Source organism: Enhydra lutris, unplaced genomic scaffold (assembly GCF_002288905.1).
Source record: "Enhydra lutris kenyoni isolate GAN:26980312 unplaced genomic scaffold, ASM228890v2 scaffoldscaffold55, whole genome shotgun sequence".
Taxonomy (NCBI): Eukaryota; Metazoa; Chordata; class Mammalia; order Carnivora; family Mustelidae; genus Enhydra; species Enhydra lutris.
The window spans coordinates 5,463,740-5,488,279 of NW_019154139.1; the positions used below are offsets into that span (position 1 = coordinate 5,463,740).

Consider the following 24,540-nt stretch of genomic DNA (forward strand, 5'->3'; position numbering starts at 1 on the left):
TGTACCCTGCTGTCCTCTGCTCTTCAACTGACTCTAGCTTCCTGTGGCGCCAGAGCCCCTGACCTGTGTGAACAGCTGGTCTCTTCATTCCCTGCCCCCTTCCCCTCTGAAAACACAGACAGACCCTTCCTTCAAAACCCGTCTCCAGACTCTGCTCTCCCAAACGGATTTCTTTCACCTGTCCTGGGCGAGGTCAGCCACCCTGGATGTCTTTGTCCCTTAGATGCACACATTTCCAAGTGTGATTCAGTGTCCTTTTTTGGAAGAGAGACATATTTTCTAATTTAGGTTGTGGTGCTCTGAGAGCAGGAGGGTTGTTATCTTCTGTCCTCCCTATATTCCTCTCAGCATCCCTTCTGGAGGGATTCACCTGCAGGCAGGTAGCACTGGCCAGGTTGTTGACCTACTGGCCCCTGACAGAGGAGTCCCGGCATCATGGGCTCCTTGAGCAGCCCAGCTAATCAGTTTCTCCTCGGAAGGCATCATCTAGATAATTCTGCTTCACTAAGTGCGATGCAGGGAAGTACATTTTCTCATTTGTCCCTCCACCTGCCCAACTACTCATACAAAACGGAAACCACTGGTAAGCGGTAGGTTCCGTGTTGTGGAAGGAAGGGATGGCGGATGACTTTCAGGGAGTGCGCTCACATGAGAGGAGAGAAGGGTCCACGGATGGTCCCTCCCCCACAAAAAAACACAAGAGCTTGCAGCTTAAACTGGATCATAATGAAACTTTGATAAAAACTTTAGTTTTCCTCCCTCAAACCACCCTGCTGGACTTTGTTCGTGTTTCCTCGACGTACGTGAATATAAATCTTACTTTAGGAGACTCGAAACGCACAGCTAGTCCCAGCAGATGTGAATTTGGGTATCTTGGAAAGCGTGGCCTTTGGAAAGGTCTGGAGCACTGACTGCAACCCCCAGGGCCGGCCCACTGAGCCCAAGGCTGGGAGCCCACTTACTGCTTTGTTCACTCACTTGCTCAGCAAACAAACTTTGCCCTGGGTCAGGGAGCCGGGCACCCCTCCCGGGCCCCGCCCACAGGGAGCCAGTGGGTGGAGTCAGACGAGTAACAATCACAGGCTGGAACTCAGGGGTCCTGGCGGTGGTGAGCCCACGGCGGGGCCAGAGGGGCTCAGGCAGCAGGGAGCCTGGGACAACCTAACGGGCCTCTTCCTTCCCTTTCTTCCTTTCCAGGTGCTGGATGCTAGCGGAATGCCTGTGGATGACGACCAGCTCCCTCGGCTGACGGCAAAAATAGCATATAAGAAAGACAGGATGAGTTACCTTGATTTTGCCGCAGGATTTGAAGGTAGCTAATCACTAGCGCCAGCCCTGCTGGGACACGGCTGGTGGCACTGCCAGGCTTTTCGAGCGGTGCCTCAAGGCCGCTGGGGGAAAGTAGTGTGAGCTGAGACGCGGAAACAGTGTGTGTTCTAAGACTGGAAACAGACATTTTTGTTTGATTTTTGTCTGACTGTGTTTCGGCCTTTTCTTTTCACTAAACCAAACTGTGAGTTTGCCCGACAGAGCCTTCTACAGACTTAGAGCCCAAATGGTTTCTAAAATTTGCTCCAAAGCCCATGCTCCTTCCATCACGCTTCCTGTCCTTTTATATTTTCCCTCCTGAGAAGAGATCCTGCTTGTCTGTGGTTAGTGGTACCCATGCACCACCCAGGCCAGTGTCCTTCCCCCTTTTCTGCAGGGAAGGATGCAGAGATCCTAAGAGATTCAGGGACACACCCACAATCACCAAGCCGCTGGCCCTCCCCTTCCCCTGCCCCAAAGCCGTTGCCAGGAAATTCACAGCCAGGCCGGGGTGAGGGAGGCCCTCCTGTTTGCCCCCTGCTCTTGTTCTTCTTCCCCCGCCCCAACACCCAGCAGAGAGATGACCACCAGCCAGCCTCCCACCTCTCTGCCGTGTTATCCTCCCCCTGGTCTCCACTCTTCATGAAGTTTAAGAAGGACAAATAAACCCTCTAGGAAAGCTACAAAAATCACACAAATACATTGACGGAATCTCTTTTGTTTTGCTGCAAATACACTGCAGGCCAGACAGGGCTGGGAGTCTGGGAGATGACTGTGCGGGGTGATGGGTCTCCCCTAGAAACACTGGCAAGCTGGGACTCCTCACAGGGAAAATGCCAGGGTCCCTTCTGACCATGGCAAACTAGCATTTGATGGGCCTGTTTTAGGGGAGGGAAGGTCCCACTTGGGAGGAAAAAGGCAATTCGAGAAGCCATGGGATTTTAGAATGTTGACCTTGGGGTCAACATTTAGACATTTAGAATACACCTTGGGGTGTATGTTTTGACATTTTTGAAGGAGAACAAAAAGGAGGAAAAGGAACTCATTTATTTTAGTGCTTCTGGTGTGCAGGTGAGTTCATCTTTCACTTGAGGAAAGTGGGCCCCCAGGGTGAGTCAGTCACTCGCCCCACATCCCGGGGCAGTGGGGGCATTGCAGAGTGGAAATGTGACTCAATAGCCATCAGCTGCTCTTGGCTTCCTCCCTGCCCTGTCCTGCCCTCCCCCTCTGTCCCCAAGCAGTCCCCCAGCACTGCCTATCTCCCTGCCCAGCCAGATGCTGACGGGTGGGGGTAAGAGACCTAGGCCCCAGGCTGGCCCCAGGTCAGGGGTTGGGGTGCGCACGGCAGAGGGGAGTTAAGCAGCAGGGGAAGGTGTTGTCTGCCATGAATAGTGAACCTGAGAGAGGCCACTCCAAGCCCAGGTGGAGGTGAGGTAGAAGGCAAGTTCAAGACTGGACCGTAGGACGCCCACGAACTCCGGATGCTCTGCCCACCATCCATCCTGCAGAGCTGAGCAGTGGGGAGAGGTTGGCGTCAACATGTGCAGAGAACCACGTCTAAACCAGGCCTAGGTGTGTAGCCCGGCTTGAGACAAGGCCACACTCACGTTATCCCAACCTGATGGAAGTGGGCTGTTTTTTAAGTAGAGATTATGGTTTCTTCCTCTGTTTGGGGGGAGAGAGAGGGCCTAACTCAGTAATTAGCCTGCCGGGCTCTGGAATCTGGTGGGCCAGAGTTCAGTGTTGCTGTCCATAAACTCTGTGACCTTGGGGAAGTTGGGAGGAACCCCCCCACCACCCCAGCCTCCATCTCCTCATATGTAAAATGGGCAAAATAATGGATTTCCTTGCATGTAAATGAGGCACAAGAAGAGAAGCCACCTCTTAAGGTTGTTGAAAAGACCAGCAAATATTTGAAGGCCCCTCGTACAGGGTCCAGCAGATAAGCAGTCAGGAAACACCTGGAGGTTTATCAAAGGTTGATTGACTTCCACATCACTAGGTTTAGGGCATGAGTCTAGGAACCAAAACCAGGCAAGAGTGTTCATTCACTGCCTCTGGGGATGGAGAGATGAGTAAGATGTGGTCCTGCCCAGCTGGAAGAACGGGCATGGAGTTGCCGCCGCGTGCTGGCCGAGAGTGTGGCCCTGCCGTCCTGAGAATGAGTCCTTCTGGCAGTGATGGGACAAAGTCCAAGAAACTGAAGGGAAAGAAACCAGATCATAACCAAGTCAATGCTAAGTTCACTTCCCAGAGCCTTATTCCCATCGGGTATTCTGGCTGGATTTGGGGCAGGTAGAGATCCAGGGTCACAACAGCAAGAGAGGTAGGCACGCCACTAACGGAAGTCTTCTGGTTTATGCCATTGTTTCAGATGCTAAAATGAATGGGCCAGAATCAGCCCCACTGCAACCTCCAGTTCTTTCAAAGAATAATTTAGACAGCGACTTTATAACCGCTGAAGAGTGCCTGAAGCAGTTCCCCCAGAGACTGAAGGAAGCCTTCCGGGTAAATTATGACCTGTCTACCATTTAGCTTATCTGGACACTGTCCCCTGTGCTCCCAGCCATTCAGCTGTGCGGGCTGTGACTCCGGGAGCCCGTCATGTCCTGCTCATCACGGGACACAGCGCTGCTCTCCACAGACTCAGGCTCTCCCCTTCTCTCCTTGCCGGGGTGGGGTACTCAGACTTCGCTCTGCTCTCCCTTCCCCCTCCCCGAGGTCCTTCTGGGCTGCTGCTTTGCTGGCTCTGCCTTCTGCCTCTCAAAGGCCTTGGAGAAGTAAGGAGAGGATGGGGGTGGGGACAGTCTGGGCAACCCAAGTTACAGGGAATGCAGGACCCATTCATCCGGCCTCTTCATGCCACCCATTCGCTCACCAGATGAGCGGGATGCATTTAGGATAGGCTGGAGTGTCTACTAAAAGGTAGGAGCTCCATCAAGTCTAAGACAAGTCTAAGTGGAGAGCAGCGCTGTGTCCCGTGATGAGACGGTGAACAGGGAGTTGCGACCCATGGGATCGCCTGTTGTAGAGGGAATGGTAGCCTGCCATGGGGGCACAGGGAAAAGACCACACTTAGGAGGACTTCCTGGAGGAGGCGGGCCCTGAACCAAATACTAAACTCCCAGCGTGTGCTGGCCAGAAAAAGGAAGGAGCAAACACGAGAAGAGGGAGCTTGCTCGAGGGAGGTGGCAGACAGGTCATGGGCTTCAGGGAAAAGCTTATGGGTTGGTAGGATGTGTTGCATGTGGGAACTGGAATGGGTAAGATGGGGGAAGTAGATAGCAGCCATTTAGACACAGAGATGGGCTTAGAACAAGCTAACTGCGTCTTGGCGCAAAGGAAAAGAGAGCAATGAAAGGGGGAAGATCAATTTAATAAGCTGACATATTCGCTACGGGGTGGAGGTCCGACGGTGCACAGGAGCACGTAGGCGAGAAGGTGGCGAGTCCAGAAGAGGAGGGTAGGGAGCACCCTGGGGCTGAAGCTCGCACCCGCGGAGTTCTGTGCTTCTGGAGCCTCCTCCCCGCGCTGATTGCCATTGGAGATGCATTTTGGTTACCAAGCTCCCATTTAAAAATAAATGTATTTATGAGGACTTGTCTGGCTTGGATTTGCAGGATGGTTCTGACTTTGAATGTTCTGTCCAGCCGTCAGACCCTGCATCCTAATTCTTGGTTTGAAAAGCTGCGGTCCCCGTGAGCATATGCAGAGAAGGCCTGGGTCCTCAGAATTCAGCCTGAGCGAATGCCCAGCCCCAGGGAGCAGGAGGAGGCCAGGGTCAGGTAGAGGGTCAAGAGCCTGGTTTTCTAAAGAAGGAAGTCCTGGTTGAGGGTGAGAGGGCAGAAGGGGGGCAGAGAGACCCTGGGAGCCAATGTTCCCTCTGTGCCTGTCAGCAGAGGGCTGGAGTGGCCCAGAGTGGTCCCAGGCAAGCACCCCTCTGCTGTCCTTACTTGGGGCGCTAATTCACCCACTTTGTTGCAAGCCAGACTCCTTTTTCTAGCCTCTCCCTCCACCTGTCGCCCCTGCACACCTTCCCCAGTCGGGGGACTCAGTGGGGAAAGCCAGGCTCTGTGCCGGCACCACTGTTTTCCTACCTTTGGTCCCCATGAAGCTTGGTGACAGTGCACACATGTCTCATATTTCCTGGTGATCTTTAGTTTAAATAATTACATAATGAACTTATTCAATGAACATTTGCTGACACCCACTATCCTGCCAAGAGTATATAATCTAGTGGTGAGACAAAGAAGTGAACCTCTAATTGCCAGAGTGTGCGTGGTCTGTACCAAGAGGCGGGTGACATCTGGGGTCACTGCCAGTTTGCTTGTTGTCCTCACAGGTGGGCGTGAACGAGGCAAAGTGTGTGCTTTGATTTTTGAATGGGAAGGGACAGTCACTTTACTTATTTTATTGAGTTCCTATTCGTGAGAAATTCTCAAACATCTCTCCTCATCAATAATGAAAAACCCAACTTGTATCAGTTTAGAATACTGTTACACCCGCTGCTGCTGTCTGGACAGTGATTTTGTGGCCGAATGAGGCCGCCTCAGTGCTCAGCTGGGGTCACAGGCGAGTTAGTCACGTACCCAGAGCTCAGGCCAAAAACCACGAAGAGCTGAGGAAATAGTTCATTGTGACCAAATAAAGGATATCTTCGCCCCCGACGGCGGTGAGGAAAGCAGGCCCGGAGAGCCCCTGGGTGGCCCGGGACACAACCTGACCACGGATTCTCTGTGGCCCCTGCGGGCTCCCTCAGCCGGGGGCTCACCGTCAGGACAACGTCTCTGCAGGGTCAGGCATGTGTCCATGGGTTCAGATGTATGTTTTAAAACAATCAGGATTTACCACCCCCCCATATACACACACACAAATGGGACCACTTCATGGTCTGTCCTCGACATGAGACCTTATAGGCTGGCCTCAGCACGTGGTCCTGATCAGAGCATCCCCTTTGCTGGTCCCCTTAGGACCAGCCCCGGTCCTGCCTGACCGGCCTGTGGGCCACCTGGCTCTGCACTGGCTGGGGCCGCCTCTGTAGCTGCAGCTTGACCCCTCCTCCCTGCCCGCCAGCAGGCTTCTTCCTCACCTTCATGTCTTTGCACATTCTGTTCCTTTGCCCGGACTGCCAGTCCAGCCCCCTCTGATCAGGTAACTGCCAGCCAAGCTCTGATCTTTCTTATGTGCTCCGTCCTTCCCCCCGCCTTCAGATCTGTGGGGAGATCAGCTGCTGTCCATTCCCCTCCTAGCCCAAGTGTGTGTGGTCTTGTAATCCTCTGAGACATTTAGGGCTGAGCTGTTCCTGAATCATCCACAGTGAACTGGAAGGACTGCCTACGCGGCCTCATGTGTTTAAGTCCTTACTCTACCTTATCCGGTAGGCATCAGCATCCCCATTTTACAGATGGAGAAACCAGCAGTCTAATGTGGGGAGAAGCTCAGCAAAAGCCTCATGTCTAGTAAAGATGAATCTGTGCGACTCCAATAAAATGAGGAATCTTCAGGCCGGCAGTTAGCACGGCTCTCCCGCTGACTTTCAGCACCTTCCACCCTTGACTTGCTGTCATGGGCTTGAAGGCCTTTCTGCCCCCACTGGACTGTGTGAACTCTGATGTCAGGGACCGTGCGGTAGTTACAGTGGGTGTCCGCCCAGCTGAATGCTTGTCACTTCATAGGTGCTCAGGAAACACTCGCCATCTCCAGACCCGCCAGCTTCATTCCGTGTGTACTGATGAAGCCCTGCTCTGAGCTGGAGATACAGGGAACGGATCAGAGCCCTCATCACACGTCTTCCTTCCAGAAAGGGAGCAGACAGTGAACAAACAAATCTCTAGTGTGTCAGGTGGTGACATGTTCCATGAAGAAAAAGGGCAGGATGGGTGTCAGGGACCGATCAGGGTGCCATTGTCCAGAGCAGGGGTCAGGAAATGCTCCCTGACAGGGGACGTTGGAGCAGACGTGCCGAAGGGTGCAGGTACCGTGGGGGATTCCCCGAGATGCCCACGGCAGGCTTGGCACATTCAGGACAGTGAGGGAAAGGAAATGAGGGCAGAGGGGTCGCCGGGTTTGGGGGCTGTGGTGGAGGACTTAGGACTGGACCCTGCAAGCGGCAGAGAGCCAGCGGGGTGAACAGAGGTGCACCTGGTGCCGGCCTGAGCTGTGGTGGGATCACCCCTGCCACTGTGCGAGCCAGTGGTGGCAACAGTTGGGGGGTGGGGGTGGCTTCCAGCCCCTTGTGAGCTTCCTGTGGAATCCGGGGAGAGGCGGTGGAACGGGGAGAAGCTGGCTGTGGCGCGTGTGAGGAAAGGATGGGCAGGGATGACGCCGAGGTTTGTGGTCTGAACGGCTGGAAGAAAGCGCCGTCAGCTGCAGAGGTGGGAAAGCTGAGGAGAAGCAAGTTGAGGGCAGGGGCTTGGGGGTCAGGGACCTGACTTGGGGCTTGTTTGGTTTGACGTACAAGCGGGGATGCCCCCACACCCCTGCAGACGTGAGCTTGAAGTGGGGGGGGGGGGCTGGCGCCGACAGTATCACAGGAATCTGCAGCAAGGAGGCGGCCCGCACCCTGAGCAAGTCCCCGGCGGTGGTGACACAGGTGCCTGCCTGCCGGATGGTGGTGCCCTGCGAGGCAGGGGCAGCATTGGAAGTTGGTCCCCAGCCCACTCAGCACAGTGACGGCACGCAGGAGGGGCTGAGTAAATGCAGGAGTGCAGACAGACCTCTCCGCAAAATCCCAAACATCTGGACTGGACGCTTGAGTCCTAGCGGGTCTCCTTTGCGATAAATAAGGCAACTCCCGGGACTTGCAGGTATGAGCGCAGCTGCGCCCCGGGAGTCACCAGGTGGACCCGCGGGTGGGGGCTGCGTCAGGTACTGGTGGATACCGTGGGTGCTGGGGCCATCGCGTTGACTTTCCAAGCCTGAGACGCAGAAATGCATACGCGGGAGGCACGGCCATCGGTCGAGACAGAGCCGTTCAGAGCCCGGGTGCCAGGCAGCAGTACCAGTAAGAGACAGCATGCTCGGGCCCTTGGAAAACATGCCAGACAGTTGGCATACATTAGCCTGTTCAACCCACCCACCACCCGGGGAGTAGGGACTTTCACGATCCCCGTTTTACAGATTAGAAAAAGGAAACGTGGCCAGGTCAAAGCTCTCACCTAAGGTGACCCCAAAATGAAGTGGCAGGGCTGGGATTTGAAATTGAACAGCCTGCCTCCAAGTAGTGCCACGCAGCCTCTAAATCCCATGTTCGCTCCCAGGCTCCTCCTCCTCTGCAGGACAGGGACGGCCATGCCCTCCCGCAGTCCCACTGACCCAGCAGGTGAACCTGTGCAACATCCTGGGGGGACAGCAGGCATGCAAAGCTCAGACAGGACTGGTGCCTCGGCACGGTCCTCAAGAATCAGGCCATGGCCTCTGGATGGCCCCCGGGGAGCCCCCCAGTACCGCACTTGTTCTCCTATAGACAGAAGTCACCAAACATCATGAAACTTCTGTAGAAACATTGATATCTAGATGTTTCTGTGTCCCTGAAAGCTCCAGCATCCTCTTACTTCCAGTGCTGGAAGGAGCAGTACCATAAACACAGAGAGAGGGGAAGGGAAGGATAAGCCTTTCTTGTCCCTTTCCCTAGATCCTTTGCATTAAAAGAGGCCACCGGAGAACATGGTGTATCATTTCCTGGGAAAGAAGTATCATGGCAAGGATTTTCCTGGAGGAGTGAGATCTCCCAAAAGCAGGAGTGGGAACGCCGCCCCTTCCTCATTTTGGAGATGAGTTCGTCTATGGGGGGTTGTAAGTGCTGTCATCGGGGTTCAGAAGGAAGTGCTTTGACATGTGCATTTTGTTTTTAGGACCCCTACTCTGCCTTCTTTAAAATAGACAGTGACAGGGACGGCATCATCAACACGCATGATCTTCACAGATTGCTACTGCACTTACTGTTCAATCTTAAAGACGAAGAGTTTGAGCGTTTCCTGGGCCTTCTTGGCTTGAGACTCAGCGTCACTCTAAATTATCGGGAATTTCGAAATCTGTGTGAGAAGAGACCATTCAGGATGGATGACGCGCCTCAGAGACTGATTAGGTAAGAGGGCAGTGTGCCTCGGTGCCTTTGCCTGTGCCCAGTCCCACACTCCCGCTGGGATCCACGGCAGGTGGGGAGCAGACTTGCCCCCTGGGAGCAATTATTTTGTCTTTTTTTGGTGGTTCCAGAAAAATCACAAAAGGAAAATGCATTCAATGTAAAAAAGCTAGAAATTACAGGTGCCGATGAGACAGTATGACCTCATCTAGCCGCCCGTGAGCCTCGTGTTGGCATTTCACTGGGAATCAGGCCAGTCTTCTTTCGAGGCACACAAATAGAGACATGCACTTACGTTTTTTCTTTTATAAAGTGGGGGATCAGATGTATGGGCTCAGCCTTCTGAGACCTCTGGGCACCCTGCCCTTTGTCTGAGCTGTGCTGGACCACGTGGGAGGCTGCCTACTAACACTTGTCAAGAGAACATTTGGCCAGGCATGAACATGGCAGCCCATGCAATCCGTGTGAACTGGCACCACAGAACCCTTTATGGCAATTGATGGAACCCGTGTATCATTTCAGGCTTCTCTTATGAATGTAAGTGTATACATACACAGCTGACCCTTGAACAGCACAGGATGCTTCAACTCTGCAGGTTAAACTTAAAGTATGGATTTTTTTTTTTTTTTATAAATACAGTAAGGTACTATAACTTTGCTTTCTCTTCCTTATGATTTTCAATCCCAGGACTCTGGGATCATGACCTGAGCCGAAGGCAGATGCTTAACCTACTGAGCCACCCAGGCGCCCCTGTCTTCCTTATGATTTTCTTAACATTTTCTCTTCCCTGGCTTTATTGTAAGAATACAGTACATTACACATGTAACAAACACAATAGGGGCTAATTGATTGTATTCTCAGTAAGGCTTTTAGTCAACACTAAGCTATGGGTAGGTAATTTGGGGCAGGAGTTAAAACTTACATGGGGATTTTCGACTGTGTGGGGGTTGGCACTCTTAACCCTCTCACTGTTCAAGGATTGACTGTATATCTTCTTCTTTTCATAAATCTGGGGTCAGCCGTGCAAACTGTTTGGAAGATGCAAAGACCCCTCCAGTCCTTTCCCAGGCGGTGCTCCCCCCCAGGCCCCTGTCCACTCCATGATAGCCTCCCTCCCAGCGAGGAGGGGAGTCTGCATGTCAGCGCAGCAGGAACTCCATTTGTGTCCTCCATCTCCCCCAGTGATAGCGGATGCCCCCTTAAGTTGTAACAGTAATGCCAAAACCATTGAGATCTGTTGAATGCCAATGGGCTTGAATGAAGAAGCCATTCAGCTACTCCTTGACCAATTTTTAGAAGAATACTACTACTATTTCTGCAAGCATTACCATCCACTATGACAATGCAGGGACATGTTTTCTGCATGGTTCTAACATTCACTAGCTGTTCTGCCCTTGAGGTACTGGTGGCCCCTCCTTCCACCAGGCAAGGGAGCTCCCTGCAGCGGGGGGCCCTCAGGAGCCCCCATTGCTGGGCCAGATTGCATGATACTTGGCTAGGCTGCAAAGGCCCTCTGATATTGCTCTTTAATTTTTCTCTCGAATTCGTTGGTTTTATTTTGCCTGCACTTTAAGAAAAGCCAGCCAGAGAGAAAACAACTGTAGTCTCTTTCTAAGCGAAATGATCACATAGCATGTGAATTGGACACCTGCTTCCAATTGCTCAAGTTCTGAGGAGTTTTAATATGAGACTTGATTGCTTAACATTAAAACAATACAAAAATATCCTTCCCAAAGAATTTTCTGGAGAATGTATGCAGAACGAACCTAGAAAATTTCAACCACAAAGCGCCATCTTCCCATTCAAATGACTCAGCCTTCTTATTTGTATGTGTGCCTTCATTCAACAAACATTTACTGAGGGTCTGCGATGTGCTAGACGTTGCCCCAGGCCAAGGTGATACAGAGATGAATAAGGCTCCTTTTGAAGGAGATCACGGCTGTATAGGGGACAGGGACAAAAATAAAAAGCTACACTGAAACGTGAGGATGTCTGGAGTGCCACAGAGGTGGGAGCAGCTAAGCCTGCTTGAGGCACACAGGAAAAGTAGACGTCTGAGTGGGATCTTGAGGTGAGAGTAGGAGTTTATCAGGTGCAGGCTACCAGATGGTGGTTCAAGGCCAGAGAACAGCATTTACAAAATCTGAGGTGGGAATGTCAAGCACATTTGGGAAATGGGGAGAGGATTCGGGTGTGGAAGTGGCATGCACGGGGACGGGGTAGGGGGTCAGGGGGGAGTCCTGGAGAGGCAGGCGGGCCAGCTGAGAAGGGACCAGAGAACCAGGCCAAGGAGTTTGTCCTTTTCCAGCAGACAGGAGAGGATTTTGTGCGGTGGAGGGAGGGAATCACATCGCACAGCAGAAAGATCCTTCAGCAGCCCCGGAATAGAGGATGGATGTAAAGGAGGAGAGCCTACAGCCCAGGGAGACCCAGTGTGGCCTCCAAGGGTCTGTTGGAGACAGCACAGAGACCCCAACTAAGGCACTGCTTTAGAAAACCAGACCCTCCCATGGCCAGACCCCATGCCCATGCTTCATGAAGACATAGCCTTTAGTACCCTGGGGCAGGGGGAGGGCACGACTACTTGACTTTCCAGATAAAGGACCCAGGTGATGGGTGGTGGGCTGAAATGTGAACCCAGGGTGCCTGTTTGGAGGGGCCCCTTTCTCTGCCTAGACACCTCACCCTCTTTCACCCAACCACCACACCAGCCTCTCTCTCCTCCCCCAGCCAAACCTCAGTGCTATCCCTTTCTGGAAGCCATCCCAACCTCTTGCTGGGGCTCCTCTGCCTTCTGGGCCCTCACTTTCCACCGGCATTATCAAAACACAATACTTTTGAAAACTTTGAAGGTAGTAAATTTATTGAAGAGAGTAAGACCATCTTGTTTCTTACATAACTGCAAATATTTTCATTTTTAGATGTATAAATACCAATTAGAGTGATCAGTCCAATGACTTGTTTGACTTTCATATCATTTCTTCCCTTCCAGTCTCTTCCCTTGTTTAAGACACACCTGCCTGTCCATGTATCTCCTGACAACCCACATCAGTACATTTTGGTGACTGTACACCGTAGACGATGAAACAACACCATCACATGTCCTTTTCACAAAATTAAACACTCTAGCTTCTTGTCACAAATATTGTATGATCAGATCATTCCTGTTGAATGGCTAGCTAAAGTTAAAATACCAAATATCCCTTTTGTTCTTAGAAATTTATCATTCACTTGTCAAGAGATCTGGCTTATATGATCAGTTTCACCATCCTCACTGGAATCTGGAGTGTGAACCTGTGTGCATTCCTCTTCCAACTCGTCTGATCATTGGGAAACATCTTCTTATCTCAATTTTCTTCCTTCTGCCATTTGAGCATGAAATAAGCATTCTGAATTTCTCACTGTGTTCAAGAAAACTAACAGAAAACTATGAAGATAGTGTGCTGTCTCCTTTTATACCTTCTTGAAAGATGCTGGTGTACTTTGGGCAGTACAATCAGGAGACTGGGGAGTGATTCATTTCAATATCATGTCATCAGCTAGGCAATTCCCTCATTTTTTGTTTTCTTATTATACTCTTAGTCTCTTTTCTTAGAATAGTTGGAAACAATGAGTAATGATTGACCACTTTTTAGGATAATGAAATCAATCAGTAAAATTGAAATCAAGATCACCAAGACCCTGTAATATATATGAGAGGGTCAAAGACCCATGTGGTATTGCAAGATAGGATGAGTTTTATCTCATCAAGAAAATAAACACTTTTTTTGTTGTTCTTTGAAGGATCTCTAAGAAATGCTGAAAGTCGTGAATGCCAGTTCTCTTCCATTTTCTGGATTGTATAGAATTGTTATTTTTGCCTTAAATATTTGATATAATTCACCAAAGAAGTGATCAGGTCCTGGAGCTTCCTTTGTTGGAAATACTCGCACTATGAATCTAATTAATTTAATAGTTAGATCATCCACAGTTTCTCTTCCTTCTTGAATGAATTTTTGTAGTTTGTGTTTTTTCAGATATTGGTCCATTTCACCTAAGCTGTTAAATTTGTGGGAATAAAGTTGTTCATAGTATTCCTCCTTTATTATTATTTTAATATCTGTGGGGTCTCTAGTGATATCTATTCTTTCATTTCTGATATTGGTAGCTGGTGTCTTCTCTCCTTTTTTCTTGATCTGTTTAGCTAAAGATTTATCATTTTGTCGATATTTTCAAAGAACCACTTTGTTTCATTGATTGTACTCTATTGTTTTTCTGTTTAAATTTCATTGATTTCTCCTCCTTATGATTCCTGCTTTAAGAATAGTTTGCTCTTCTTTTTTATTTTCTTAAGTTTGGAAACTCAGATTTTTTTAGTTGGGTTCTTTCTCTTCCAAGAAAAACCCTAAATGCTGTCAATTTCCTTAGAGGCACTGAGTTGGCTACATTCCACAGACCTGGATATGTTATGGTTTTAATTTTCATTCAGTTAAAAATATTATCCAATTTCCCTAGAGATGTTCTTTTGATCCACAATTATTTTAAAAAGTGTGTTTTTGTCAACTTCAAAATATTTGCATGGTTTCCAATTATCTTTCTGTGATTGATTCCTAGTTTAATTCTGTCATGGTCAGAAGACATGCTTTGTGTGATTTTAATTGTTTGACATTTGTTCAGCTTCATTTTACAGCCCTAGAGATGGTCTGTGTTGGTGAATATTCCATGGATCCTTGATGAGAATGTGTATTTGGCTCTTGTTAGGTAGAGTGGGCCAGTGAGATCAGGTTGCTTAATAGTGTTCCGGTCTTCTGTGGGCTTATTTTTGTTTGTTCTATCCGTTACTAAGAGAAAAGGGTTAAAGTCTCCAAAAACAGTATGCATTTGTCTATGCCTCCTTCCCATTCTATCCATTTATGCTTCATGCACTTTGATATCTGAGAAAAATAGTGTATTTATACTTAACATTTCTGCTTCTCTTCCCTTATTTTTGAAGTTCTAAATTTCTCTCTGCTGTCATTTTCCTTCCTCTGAAGGACTTCCTTCAGCAGGTGTTTTAGAGCATGTCTACTGGAGACAAATTGTCTTAGTTTTCTTTCACTGAGAAGATGTCTCTCGCTTCTTCAGTCCTAACAGGTATTTTGGCTGGGTATAGAATTCTGGGTTAACACAGTTCTTTTCACAGCACTTTGTGAATGTAATTCCATTGTTTTCATGGTTTGTGGTGAGAAGTCTTTGTCATTCAGGTGGTCTTGCCCCCATGGTGGCACTTGCGATTTTCCTCAAGTTGCATTTAAGACTTCTTTTGCTTTATCTTTGGTTTTGAGTAGTTTTAGTATGATGTGTTTGAGCATGACTTTGTTATCTTTTGGGGGGCTTGCCAAACTTCTTGAATCTTTAAATTTATTTTTTTCATCAAGTTTAGAAAGTTTCCAGCCATTATTTCCTCATGTTTTAAAAATTTTTGGTACCAATCTCTCCCTCCCCCTCTTCTTATATCCGAATGACATGAATGTCAGACTTTGTGATTTTGTATCACAAGTCCCTATATGTCCCTGGGGCTATATTATTCTCCCTTTTTTCCTGTGGATCAGATTGGATTAATTCTATTCATCTGTCTTGAAGTTCACTGACTCACTCCTCTGTCATCTGCATTCTGTCATTGAGTGAATCCAGTGAAAACTTCATTTCAGTTATATTTTTCAGTTCTAAAATTTCCGTTTGATTCTTGTCTTCCCCCAGCCCTTTTTTTCAAGCTTCTATTTCTTGGCTCAGAACATCCGTCTTTCCACTTACTTCAAGGACATTTACTCTTACTTCATGGTTATCGTAACTGCTTTAAAATATGATAATTTCAACATCTGGGCCATCTTGGAGTTGGGTTTCTGTTGTCTTTTACCTTGAAAATTGTTGGGATTTTCCTGGTTCTTTGTATACCAAGTGATTTTGGATCTTATCATGGACACTTTTAATATTATATTATGATGCTCTGGCCCTGTTAAAATCCTCAGTAGTATATTGATTTGTTCTATATTTATTTTTTAAGCAGAAAATCAATCCAGTTAGGTTCAGACTGCAAGTCCTGACCTGGCTTCTGTGGTTTCCCTGTGAGGTTAGTTTCAAGGCCATGGCAGCAAGTCTTCACTACGTAGTGGTCAAGTTCTCAAGGTTTCTGCTGTGCTGCTTTGGGCTAGTTTCACATACGTGCACAGCAGAGGTGAACCTGGGACTTCCTGCACAGATTTGGGCAGCCCATTTTCCAGATCTCTCCTCTCTATTTCTCCCCATAATCTCCAGCCCCAAGAAAGGCCCTTGGTTTTTGGTCTTCTGACTGGAAACTAGGTTTTAGCCTATCTATACTGTTATATACTTCCTATGACTGGGTCCAACCCCAGGGCAACACAGTGAAAGAAAAACAATAATGTGGATACCTTCCACATTCTTGGAACACAGAGCGTGTCCTCTGGTGAAAGAGAAGAGTTGCAGTCTTAGGGACCTACTTGCCTACTACTGCTGCCATCCCTGTCACAAAAGTACAGTTTTGTAACTGGGAGTCCTGGCATCAGGACTGGGAGGGTGAAAAGAGACAAGAGGCATTCTCCCACCATACTCTTTGTACTTCAGGACACTCCTTCCGAGTTCTTTGGTCAGAAGAACAGGCTTTCTTTTGGAGCTTTTTTCGTCCATGCTTGCTACACAGTTCCAGAATCAGGAGTGCCCTTAAGCCTAAGCTGGGAATACGGGCAGTAAAGAATGCATGAAACTCACAGTCTATCAGTCATTCTTCAACTTTTGATTTCCCTCTCCATCAGCCTCCTATTATTTACTTTTTAGTGTTCTCAGGGTTACTTTTTGTGTTCCCTCTAGAGTTTTGAGTTGTAATCAGTGGGGGGAGAGAGGATGGGAGTGTGCTTACTCCTTTTTAACTGGGACCAGAGGCACATCTCAGGACTCCTGACCTGCCTGGAGTGCTAGTCCCTGAGATCACACAGCTGCCTCTTCATCACTCATGCCTCAAAGAGCTGCTCCCTGGCCTTCCTAGCTGAAGATTCCCCTCTCACCCGTCTTCAGTGTCTGAAGTTATCTGATTCATTCATTTTCCCATGTGTGTTATAAGTTCCCACCATTGCAGCATGAGCTCCTTGAGGATGTTGGCTCTGTCCACATTGTTGGTCAGTGTGTTTGTAGGACCTAGAGCAGCACATAGTAGGAGTTCATATATATTTGTGTCTGGCAGACTGGCTAATAGGAAGACTGTATCTTCCTGACTATCAGGATCTAAAGAACCAGGTAATAGGAGTGGAAACCAGTAGCTTTGGAAAAGGCCATAGAAAAACCTTCTGATGTCTCTAAAGGAAACTGGTATGTAAAATGGGACAGGGGAGAAATGGATGGGAAAATTGTAGGAGTCCCTGGTTTGAGCATGGGTCCCTAAGAAAATAATCAAGACTAATGGCCTAGAAGAGAAATCAGATTGGTGGGGGCTGTTTGGATATGTGTTTAGATAGTGAGATCAGTGTGGGTACATTGACTTTGCAGATATAGAATCTGCATCCTTTGAGGGGAGTTTAGGTGAGACCTCTGGGTGCAGGTTGGATTTAGAAGGAGTCTAAAGGTGAAGGCAGGGGAATACTCATCATCTGGACCTACAGCCCTTTAAGCAATAATTGTGAATATGCAACATAATCCCACCAACCTTCTAAAACCTTTAGTGGTGAACTACTGGTTGACCTTTGGATCCCTTTCTACCCTTGAAATTCCATGATTCTGTGAAGTCCGGTAGGCAGTTGGAGAGAGATGGAACAGAAAAGCAGGTGACGTTATAGCACTAGCGGTACAGACATGTGGGTAAATGGCATCAGGGGGCGGTTGGGGACATGAGAAGGGATGACCTTTCAGAAGAGAGAATAAACTTTGCGATGGAAGGAGAGGAGTGGTCAAGGGTGGAGGGAGCCAGGGAGGGAGGGAAAATCACACTGACTGAAGGCACACATTTGCCTGGCCCCAGGGTAGGTGTCCCCCAACCCCCACCACGGTGTCACTTAAAGAGCAACATGTTGAAGGCAACCAGAGGGGGAAAGATCATTAATAGTGACACGTTTTGGCAAATTATTTAACCTCTCTAAACCACAGCTTCCTCTTTTGCAAAGTGGGATGGTAATGCCGGCATTGCCGGGAAATCTCAAGATCCTATGGGTCACCTGACTGGCAGTGCTCAGCCCCCACCAGTCCCTGAGGTCACGGTGGCCATCATTACCCCAGAAACCTTCACAGCACTGCTGACCTGAGCGTCACACGCAGACGGTCATGTTCAAAGCCGCCCTTCTTTGGGGATTACATAAACCTTTGACTTCCGTCATTTGGAGCACACAAATGCCTGCATTTGCATGGTGGTTGACTTTAGACCTTATTTCTTAGAGTCGGTTCTTTTGCGGAACCAGAAATAATACTTGTTTAAAGGGTCTACATGGAGCTTCTTTGCAGTCTGTCCCCCGCACTGGTTTTCTTGGGTCCCTTAAGGAGAAATTTCTTTGAGGGGCTGGATGCCTCAGTCACGTGTCCCTCTTACCCACTCTCAGGCAAGATGTGCTCATCAGCCGACAGGCCCGTGCATAAGTGCGGGTTCCAAGTGCGGTCTCAGATGGGAACCCATTTCAGGAAACTGTTGGGGTGATGTCTTCACAGCCCATCTAGCTGGAGGAATGTCTCTGGTGCTCTTGTATCTGCAGGGGGAGTATTTCAAGGGCAGATGTGGGTGCAGAAAGCTCGGGTGCCCAGAAATGGAGTGACAGGTGTCTCTAGGAGCAAAACAATTACAGAGGAATAAGTCGGAAAAGATTTTATAGCTTTCCATACACCCCTCCCTTAGTGGAAGAATTCAAGGCATCTCAAATTTCTCCAGCCACAGCCCCCACCTCCCCTCACCATGGCCTAGCCCCAGCGGTAAGCACCGGGTGTTTATTACAGTGTCTTCTGTGTCCATCATTCTGTAAGGAAATAAACAGAATTTCGATCATTTTATGTACCCTAAACCCAACCTGTGCACAGCAGCTGGGACGGAGTAATAAGCAAATCCACCCCCATTGTTCCTGAAGTTTGCGTGCCCGTCATCCCAGTGTGTGAGTTCAGAAATAAAAGTTTTTAGCTGTTTTCTTCTGAAGATACTTACTATTCTATTGTGGGTTTTTTTCCCCCTTCGGAGAATAAATGGGCCCTGTTTGTTTTGTGAGCTGCACAAAAAGTTGAACAGCATTTATCTGAAAATAAACAAAGACTTATAAAATTTAAGAAGACTCCTCTAACATACAGCTGGGGAAATGAGACTGTACTTTAAGAATTAAGTTAGACCAGATGTGAAATCACAGACTTCAGCGGTGTCTTTGAAACGAACAGGGATGGGGAACCCCTTGGGAGATTAATGAGTCCATTAAATTTAAACACAGTTATTTATTTTTTTTCTTTTAAGACCAAAACAGAAGGTCGCAGATTCAGAACTAGCTTGTGAACAGGCTCATCAGTATCTTGTTACCAAAGCAAAAACCAGATGGTCAGACTTATCTAAGGTAAGAAAATGATTATTTCCTTAAAAGGAAAGGAAATGTATTTCAGTGTTCCCAGATCATCCGGATGGTCAAGCTGTTTCGATCCAGTCTTTGTATACCCAATCAGTGATTTCTGCTCTTCTTAAAATACTTTCTAAAACAAATTCTCACATTCAAGGTCAACTGGTGTTTAGGAAAATGACTAATTATTCGAGTTACATGGACAGAAATTCCTAGCTTTATCTCAGGTTTGATATGAATTAAAAATGAAAAAGAAATGACACAGTTCAAAATATGCATCTTTAAGTGGTATTTCTTCCTACCTTCCACAATTATAAGAAGCACGTTTTGAAGGTGAGCGCCCTTGACAGGCAGTCACGTACACTGATGTGGTGTCGATCTATGATCTAATGGCAGCTGCACCCCCAGGACAGTAGAACCGAGCATGCAGGACTGGGGTCATCCCAAGTCTGGAGTGTGGGGTCCTCCTCTCATAACGCAGCAAGGACACAATAGCTTCACGTTGGGGACCATCTTTAAAACCACACAATGGAGATATCTTCACGTTGTTGTGAAGAATGCCTCCACTTTGCTTCATTTGGTCCTTTTTGTTCTATGTTTGTCTCTCGCAAGGCCTGTGCACAACGTGATGTCCTGTCCTGTAAGTCCTGGGCCGCCCCTGGGCTGCCTTTCCCCAGTCCTCTGTGCTCAGAGTTGACTGTGCAGCAGCCCAGGGTGCAAATCATGGGGAACGAGTCCTCGCACGCCCACTGGGCAGGCCTGGCCTTCTAGAGCCTTCCTCTGGGAATGAAGGACCAGCTCTGGGCTGTGAGCTGCAGGCCACACAGGCATGCCAGCTGGGAGAGGGCAGAGAACCCTGTGTGACACCATTCTCCACGCCTTCTCGTCGGCTTCTCTCGGCCAGCCTCTCTTCTCCTCCCCGCTACCTCTGTCCCTTCTTTCTCCCTCCCTCATCACTTGCCCTCCGCCCTCCACTGCTCTCTCTCTCGGCACCCTGCCCCACTTTGATTAAGCAGCATGGGTTTGTGCCAGGGGTTCGGTGGTAACAAAGGTCTGTCTGCTTCCATGGGTCTGATCACCGGCCAGGGCAGGCGGCAGTCAAGGAGCACAGGCAGCTAATTAACAAAGCAGGCGGCGCTCTGGGGATGCTGGGGTGTGACCAGAGGGCCGCAGAGGTCTTTGTTTCCGTCTTCTGGCAGCCATCCTTCCTGAAATGCTTCCCCCACCAGCTCTAGGATGGCTCTGTGGGGCCTCCTCTGCTCCCTGCCTGGGCCTGTCCTGGCCTGGGCTGGTGATCCCCCCAACCCCCCACCCTCCCCACCCCATCTCTGTGTCCACGGCCGCGAGCAGGTCCTCTGCACTCGCCTCTCCACATCTTGAATCCTGTGTGTTCTCAAGGTCATCTTTACCTTTGACACCCTACGGCACCCCCAGTGCGTTCAGAGGAGGCGTGGGGACCCCGGAGTGCTCTGCTGCTAAACCAGCAGCCTCAGGTCTGTCTCTTCTAGAACTGGGCCTGATGGAAGTGTGGGGAGGGAGGACGACTCGGCAGGTGGCAGAGGAAGAGCAATCAGAGCGGCTCCGATGGGGCGTGGGGGGCTGCTGTGTTGGGAGTCAGGTGTCCTGACCATCCCCACACCTCGCCCGGACCCCGCAGGACCGACTGGCGCTGCGTGTCCCAACGGTAGCCTATCGGATGGCTCTGCCCACTCTTGCTTTATTTTGAATAAAGCTCTGAAGGCACTCGTTCTGAATCCTGAACCTACAGAAAGTTCGGTGGCGTGTAGCTAAGACTAGCGGCCTTCACAACAGCTGCCTGGGGTGAGGCGGGGGGTCCCCGGCCCTGGCGCACCCCTGCAGTGGAAGGGAGCCGTGGGCACTGGTGAGCCGCTCAGCCAGGCTGGGCCAAGGATGCGCACAGCCACCGTCCCATCCTGGGCGGCCTCACGGGCTCCTTCCCATGGAAGTGGTTTTGGAAAACAAGTTCACTGAGTTCTTCAGCAAACATTATTATGAGTTAAGGATGCACAGTTGCAGGATATTAAAGACACAGTGACCAACAAAGGACATGGTCTCTGTCCCCAAGAGACAGAGGTATAAGCACCAAGAAGGGTGCAAAGGAATGGTGTGAATGATGATTGCAGTGGCTCATTTTCAAGCTTGTTTTTAAGTTGTGACTCTACAGTGGACTAGAAAACACACTACATGTACAGTGGACTAGAATACAGATTATATATAGCATGTGTGTATTTGTGTGTCTGATATGCACGAACACACGTAACGTATGTATATTGTAATACACATAATAGTAATGTACATGCAGTTTAGGTACGTTGAAGGTAACATGTATCCCAAGCTGTGTCCCACCACGTAACCACCATCCGGATGAAGGCGGAGAACACTGTCCACGTCTGAGATGGCGCAGCCCACTCTGTGTCAAGGGCCAGACGGTGACTAGCTTCGGCTCTGTGGGCCATTGACTTCGGTCCCAGCTACTCCACTCTCCTGTGATGGCACTTGGTACTGTCAGACTTTCTTTTCTCCTTCACGCTGGATGTGTGACAGCATTTCACTGCAGTGCTGAGTAGCACGTGTGGGTCACTAATGGGGTCACTAATGAGAATGAACACCTTCTCCTCTCTTCCTGAGTCTGATTTCCTTTCTCTGTCAAGTGCCTGCTTGTAAGTCTTCACACCGGGTTGTCTGGTTATTTCTCATTGGTCAACAGGAACTCGTACGACAGTTCGGCTCTTGGTCTGGGATAAGTGATACGTAATGCAAATGTCTTCTCCCGGTGTGTGTTTTGTGTTTCCACCTTTCTCATACAGTATCTTTCAGCAAATATAAGCTCTTTTTTTTGAGGTAGTGAGATGCATTAACATGTCCCTGTAGGTCTCGTCCAAGAAACTGTGTCCCACCCAAAGTTGTGAAAATGTCCTTCCAGCAGCTTTCCCAGGTCCTTCCAGCAGCTTTCCAAGGTCCTTCTAGCAGCTTTCCAGGGCAGCTGTTCACATCCTGGTCTTGAAATCCATACCACCTGTCTCCTGTATGTGGGGAGGCACAGCTTTGCTTCCACTCTTCCATAGGGAGACCCAGCTGCCTAGCCCCTGTAAAGCCCATCTTTTCCCTCCCTGACCTATGGCATCACCACCGTCCTGCATCAAGGCCCGTGGGTGTCTCTGGGTCATCACTCTCTTCCACCGGTCATTCTGTCTGTCTGGGCACCAATACCACATCCCTACAGTCACCGTAACTCAGTGACACGTTTTAATCAGCTGGCAGGCAAGTGCCTCCTCCTTGTTCTTGAAGAGTTTATGAATCCATTTGTCAAGTTGCACAAAGGAACAAAACCTACTGGGAAATTCGTTGGGAAAGAAACGACATCTTTATAATTTCGAGCCTCCCAGTTTGTGCTCATAGTATATCTCCATTTATTTTGGTATTTTTAATATCGTTCAGTAAAGTTTTAGACTTTCCTGTGTGGCAGTCTTGCAATCATTGGTAAGATTTGTTCTTAGGACTTTCTGGTTTTGACGCTATTGTAAGTATTATTTTCTGAAACCCTAACCCTAATCCTAACCCTGACTCTACAGCGTTGTCACGAGGAGTGTTAGATGAGCTATTACGTGCAAACAGTTTAAGTCAGTGCCAAGTTCCACACATCACCTCTAGTCTGTAGCTCTCTTAAATGGCCAAACAATACCCAAATACATTTTGCTCCCCTCGACGACATTAAAAAAGCTATAACAGCTGGGGTCTCCCGAGTCTTATCCCCCCTTAGGGCCAGAGGGCTACAGTCTCGTTTCCCAGGCACTGCTTGACCCTTCTTTCTAGTAGTTTTGAACCCAAGTCATTGGTCAGGAGAAGAATCCTGACCACACACCTGAGATCACTCATTACCCGGAAACAAGCCCCTTCCAGTATGTGATGCTGGTGTGTATTTTGCTGTGTTACCTCCTTCACAGGAATGGCCAGGGTATCTGGAACTTTGATAAAAAAGTAATTAAGCAGGTAGATGGGGAGAGAAATGTCTTAGATTGTTTGAGATATTGACTACTGGCAATCCTCTAGAGTGCCATGAACATGTTTTATATGTTACTAAATGTTGTTTTGTCATGTTCTAGAATTTTATAGAAACTGATAATGAGGGCAATGGCATTCTTCGGCGGCGGGACGTAAAGAACGCACTCTATGGTTTTGATATTCCCCTAACGCCAAGGGAATTTGAAAAGCTCTGGATACGGTAAGTGGAATCTGCAGGTTTGGCTCCCCTCTATCCTGCCAGCCCCAGGTTGCTGGGTGCAGCAGACTGAGCCCCCACCTGGCATGCCACTTGGGGGTGCGATGCAGGGCCTGGAAAGGTTTCCACTGGGTTGTGTCTGTCCTGTGTCCTTGCTCCCTCAACAAAGCAGCCTTGGCCAAGAGGCTGGTCTTTAGGACCATGGAGAATCGGGGTAAAACATTCATCATGGATACCAGACTGGAGAGGTTGGCATTTGCAAGGAACAGAGAGTTCAAGTCCAAACTTGTATCATTTTAAAACACTAAGTTGCTCTCCAAAGACTCTATTCTAATACAACTAGCGCAGCACACAGAGTCGCAGCGGTAAGGGGAGAAACCATCTCTCCCCATTGCCTAAAGATGGAAATCAATGTCGTACAACTGTTTTATAGATAAGTAATTTGTTGAGAGAAAATAACCAAACTTTTGGCAACTTGGAGAAGTTTCCCGAGGGTGTCTTAAACTGGACATAATATCTAATATTGGTTACATTTTTCAAAATGAATTTTAGACGTAGCTGTTCCTGAATTAGGCCCCCAGTTGCAATATTCCCCACGTAGATGTCTGAGTTTCAAGGTGCGCTAACAATGCGGTCCATTTCCAAGTTCCGGATCTGTCTTTGAATTACCTCCGTCTTCATGATGTGTTCGCCGCCGCCTGCCTTCCCCCACGACGGCGCGCCAGTATCGTACACCCTCTCAGGGCCAGACTCACCAAGCAGCTCATGTAATTTTTTAGCTTTTCATCTGTTCAAAGTGGAAGGCTGAAACGTTGGCTGAGTTTAGAATTAGGTGGGCTGTTTTGTGTCTAATTTAGAAAAGCAACTTGAAGTTCTTACAGAATCCTTATTTTTTTTAGATCAGCTCTAACACAGGGCCAATTTAGGCTCCTTATTCATATTCCCTTTCAGTACATGAAATGAGTAGGTCCCACTGAGTAACCAAAAGATTGGGGTACACGGACACATGGATGGACCTCTCACTCTAGGTTCGCCGCCGCCTGCCTTCCCCCACGACGGCGCGCCAGTATCGTACACCCTCTCAGGGCCAGACTCACCAAGCAGCTCATGTAATTTTTTAGCTTTTCATCTGTTCAAAGTGGAAGGCTGAAACGTTGGCTGAGTTTAGAATTAGGTGGGCTGTTTTGTGTCTAATTTAGAAAAGCAACTTGAAGTTCTTACAGAATCCTTATTTTTTTTAGATCAGCTCTAACACAGGGCCAATTTAGGCTCCTTATTCATATTCCCTTTCAGTACATGAAATGAGTAGGTCCCACTGAGTAACCAAAAGATTGGGGTACACGGACACATGGATGGACCTCTCACTCTAG

The 24,540-nt window shown here is 48.7% G+C and overlaps 1 protein-coding gene across 1 annotated transcript in view; it reads left to right on the forward strand.

Annotated features, from left to right (window-relative positions):
* LOC111157666 (EF-hand calcium binding domain 6) overlaps positions 1–24,540 on the forward strand; it is a 202,967-nt gene that overhangs the window by 120,962 nt on the left and 57,465 nt on the right. Inside the window, 5 exon segments of the mRNA XM_022519282.1 lie at positions 1,198–1,312; positions 3,683–3,816; positions 9,162–9,394; positions 18,834–18,930; positions 23,055–23,173. Of these exon segments, the coding sequence (XP_022374990.1) occupies positions 1,198–1,312; positions 3,683–3,816; positions 9,162–9,394; positions 18,834–18,930; positions 23,055–23,173 (698 nt within the window).